This window comes from Brassica oleracea, chromosome C8 (assembly GCF_000695525.1).
Source record: "Brassica oleracea var. oleracea cultivar TO1000 chromosome C8, BOL, whole genome shotgun sequence".
Taxonomy (NCBI): domain Eukaryota; kingdom Viridiplantae; phylum Streptophyta; class Magnoliopsida; order Brassicales; family Brassicaceae; genus Brassica; species Brassica oleracea.
Genome location: NC_027755.1, coordinates 343,694 through 346,454, shown reverse-complemented (window position 1 = coordinate 346,454; position 2,761 = coordinate 343,694). Strand labels below are relative to the sequence as shown.

General features: G+C 40.2%; 2 protein-coding genes and 1 long non-coding RNA gene across 3 annotated transcripts; all 3 read left to right on the top strand.

Annotated features, from left to right (window-relative positions):
- Positions 1–860: 860 nt before the first annotated feature.
- LOC106311104 lies at positions 861–1,179 on the top strand. Its single transcript, XR_001263922.1, has 2 exons — positions 861–1,008; positions 1,090–1,179. It is a non-coding gene; the product is annotated as an uncharacterized LOC106311104 (long non-coding RNA).
- Positions 1,180–1,273: 94 nt separating this feature from the next.
- Positions 1,274–1,979, top strand: LOC106308353. The gene is made up of 3 exons (XM_013745513.1): positions 1,274–1,373; positions 1,456–1,692; positions 1,761–1,979. Exons 2-3 carry the CDS (start codon positions 1,483–1,485, stop codon positions 1,977–1,979), a joined length of 429 nt encoding a protein of 142 aa, XP_013600967.1. The 5' UTR covers positions 1,274–1,373; positions 1,456–1,482.
- Positions 1,980–1,987: 8 nt separating this feature from the next.
- On the top strand, positions 1,988–2,761 carry LOC106308352. Its single transcript, XM_013745512.1, has 3 exons — positions 1,988–2,093; positions 2,181–2,534; positions 2,639–2,761. The coding sequence occupies exons 1-3, from the start codon at positions 2,040–2,042 to the stop codon at positions 2,759–2,761; spliced, it is 531 nt and encodes a 176-aa protein (XP_013600966.1). The 5' UTR covers positions 1,988–2,039.

The window sequence follows — 2,761 nt, the reverse complement described above, 5'->3', positions numbered from 1 at the left end:
ATAAAGACGATGAAGAGGATGTCAATGGGAAAGAGGATGAAGAAGATGGCGATGTCAATGGGAAAGAGAATGAAGAAGATGGAGATCTCAATGGGAAAGAGAATGAAGAAGATGGAGATCTCAATGGGAAAGAGAATGAAGAAGATGGAGATCTCAATGGGAAAGAGAATGAAGAAGATGGAGATCTCAATGGGAAAGAGAATGAAGAAGATGGAGATCTCAATGGGAAAGAGAATGAAGAAGATGGAGATCTCAATGGGAAAGAGAATGAAGAAGATGGAGATCTCAATGGGAAAGAGAATGAAGAAGATGGAGATCTCAATGGGAAAGAGAATGAAGAAGAACCGGCCAATATGGAAGATGATGGAGTTCTTAATGAGAAAGGGAACGAAGAGGAAGCTTGCGAAGAAGAAGCTCGCGATATGGAAGAAGATGGCACTGCGCAAGATGATGAGATTCCTAGTACTGAAGGAGTTGAGCTAGCAGAGGAGGAAATTCAAAAAAGAAATAAAAGAGGACCTACAAAGTTGCGTAGAGTGGCTGAAAATCCCAATGATAAGATTATGGTCACATTCAATGACATTGGTGAGCATGTTGGACCTGGTTCAGTAACCCTATCGTCGTTTCTTGGTCCTCTTGTGAGGGAACATGTTCCGGTTACACTTGCCGATTGGAGAAAACTTGATGCAGCGACTAAAGCAACAATGTGGGAAGAAATTCAGGTTTGTATATATATTAGTATGTTTTGTTTAACCGCAAGATGAAATTATAAACATGTTTAACTTGATTATTGTGATGCAGGGGAGGTTTAACTTGCAAGAAGAGTGGCAGAAAGCTGTTATTTTCAAGCAAATGGGAAATGTGTGGAGGGCTGGGAAGTCGAGGCTGGTGTCACAAGTACGTGTGGCGAAGACTGCAGCTGAGAGAATAGCTTTAAAACCGAGCAACATCCCATCCCTTCAACTGTGGAACACTTGGGTTAAGAGTAAGACTACCAAATCTTTCACAGTGAGTTATCTACAACTAAGTAAGTTTCATCCTTAAAGGTCATGTCTGATGGATATAATCAATGTCATATTTATATTGTAGGAAACGAGTAACAAGTACAGAGCGATGAGAAGAAATCAGATTCCTCACACCACCAGCCGCAAAGGAATGCTTCGTTTAGCTGATGATATGGTAAAAGAGTAGTCAAACATCTACATATTGTAGATCAGCTTGTTAGATTAAAATGGTAGTGAGATATGTTTGTTTTCATATAGAAAGAAAAAAAGAGTAAAGACCCAAGTAAGGTGAGTAGATCCAAGGTTTGGATTGCGGGACACACTCATGCTGATGGCAGACCTGTGAAGCCCCAGTTTGCTGAGACTATTGTAAGCATTATGGAAGTTGTATATTGTGTATAGTTAATAGACTATGGCAATGAATGATTTTGTGTTTAAATGATTGTATCAGGAACAAATACAGTCACTTGACAGTCGGATGGACTCCACATCAGCTGCTGATAACATAAGGGAAGATGCTGTGAGCAAGGTTTTGGGAAAAGACAAACCTGGACGAGTAAGGGGCTTTGGTAGAGGGATTACAGCTAATAAGCTAGCATATCTGCAATTTAGAGACGCTAAGATTGCAGAAATGAAAAGTGAGATTGAAGAGTTAAAGGGGATGGTGCGAGAATTAGCTGAGAAGAAGGTAATCCTTTTCATTACCTTTGGTCAATTAGTTTTAAGACATTTACGATTTCCGTTGCCTTTTCTCAGAAAAGTAATGTTGATGCTGAAACATCTGAGAGTAGTGGTGGATTCAAAGAAGGAGTCAGAGTACAAATACTGGATTGGATTGAATCAGAGGATGTTGTTGTTGGTGAAGGAGAATTCTGCTCTGCTGAACCGAAGTACAAAATTGGTCGTATACCAATTGGTCCTAATGCAGTGGCTATCGTAGTTAAGTATGCACTAAGCGCATCAGCTTCACTCTGAAGGCCTACTACGGATGTGTTAACTCTTGATGAAGCTGTGGGATACAAGATATCTTGGCCAATGGATAAAGTGATTTTGGATAAGGATCCAAACTGTTCTGAAGATTTATCTATGGTAAATTTTCAAATCTTGTTTTCTTCTTACAACAATTGAGTCATCTCTAATCATTACTAAAATTTCTAATTTCAAATCTTGTTTTAGCAAAGCAAGGAAGGTGAATATCGAAGATGCAAGATATATGATTGGACCAATGATGAGGACGAGGTCATTGCTGAAGGTCTCGTGTGCTCTTCAAAATCCAAAGACATGGTTAACAACATACCTCTGGGTCCCAATGCTGTTAGTGTCGAAGTAGTGAAGGTGTTCAATGATCAAGCATATTTGTGGAGGCCAACCGCTGATATGTTCTTGATTGGTGATGCACTTAGCGAGAAAATAGCATGGCCAGTCCTAAAGGTTGAAGTCATGCCTACACCTGCTACAGAAGTAACACCAACTAAATGTGCAGGGAAGAAAATAGCATCACCTTCGAAGCCAGCCAAGAAAAAAGCAGTGGTATGTAATTGACATGAAGTTAAATTTTTTTATTTGCCTGATGATTGATGTTGCGTCCTTGATTGATGTTGGAACTTGCTTCTGTCATCTTGTTTGAGTTGTAGAGTCCAGGCAGCACTAGTTCGACCAGAAGTCCGAAGCAGAAGTGCACTCTCTTGGATTGCAACAACTCTGGACGTAAGGTAGCTGAAGGAAGGGTAGCTTCAACGGATCCGAATGAGTTGTGA

Excerpts from the sequence above, each read along its gene's own strand:
- LOC106308353 (XM_013745513.1), top strand. The coding sequence starts at position 1,483 with ATGGACTCCACATCAGCTGCTGATAACATAAGGGAAGATGCTGTGAGC. Across the intron at positions 1,693-1,760 it reads GAGAATTAGCTGAGAAGAAG|AAAAGTAATGTTGATGCTGA; the intron begins GTAATCCTTTTC and ends GCCTTTTCTCAG.
- LOC106308352 (XM_013745512.1), top strand. The coding sequence starts at position 2,040 with ATGGATAAAGTGATTTTGGATAAGGATCCAAACTGTTCTGAAGATTTA. Across the intron at positions 2,094-2,180 it reads GTTCTGAAGATTTATCTATG|CAAAGCAAGGAAGGTGAATA; the intron begins GTAAATTTTCAA and ends ATCTTGTTTTAG. Across the intron at positions 2,535-2,638 it reads CAGCCAAGAAAAAAGCAGTG|AGTCCAGGCAGCACTAGTTC; the intron begins GTATGTAATTGA and ends TTTGAGTTGTAG.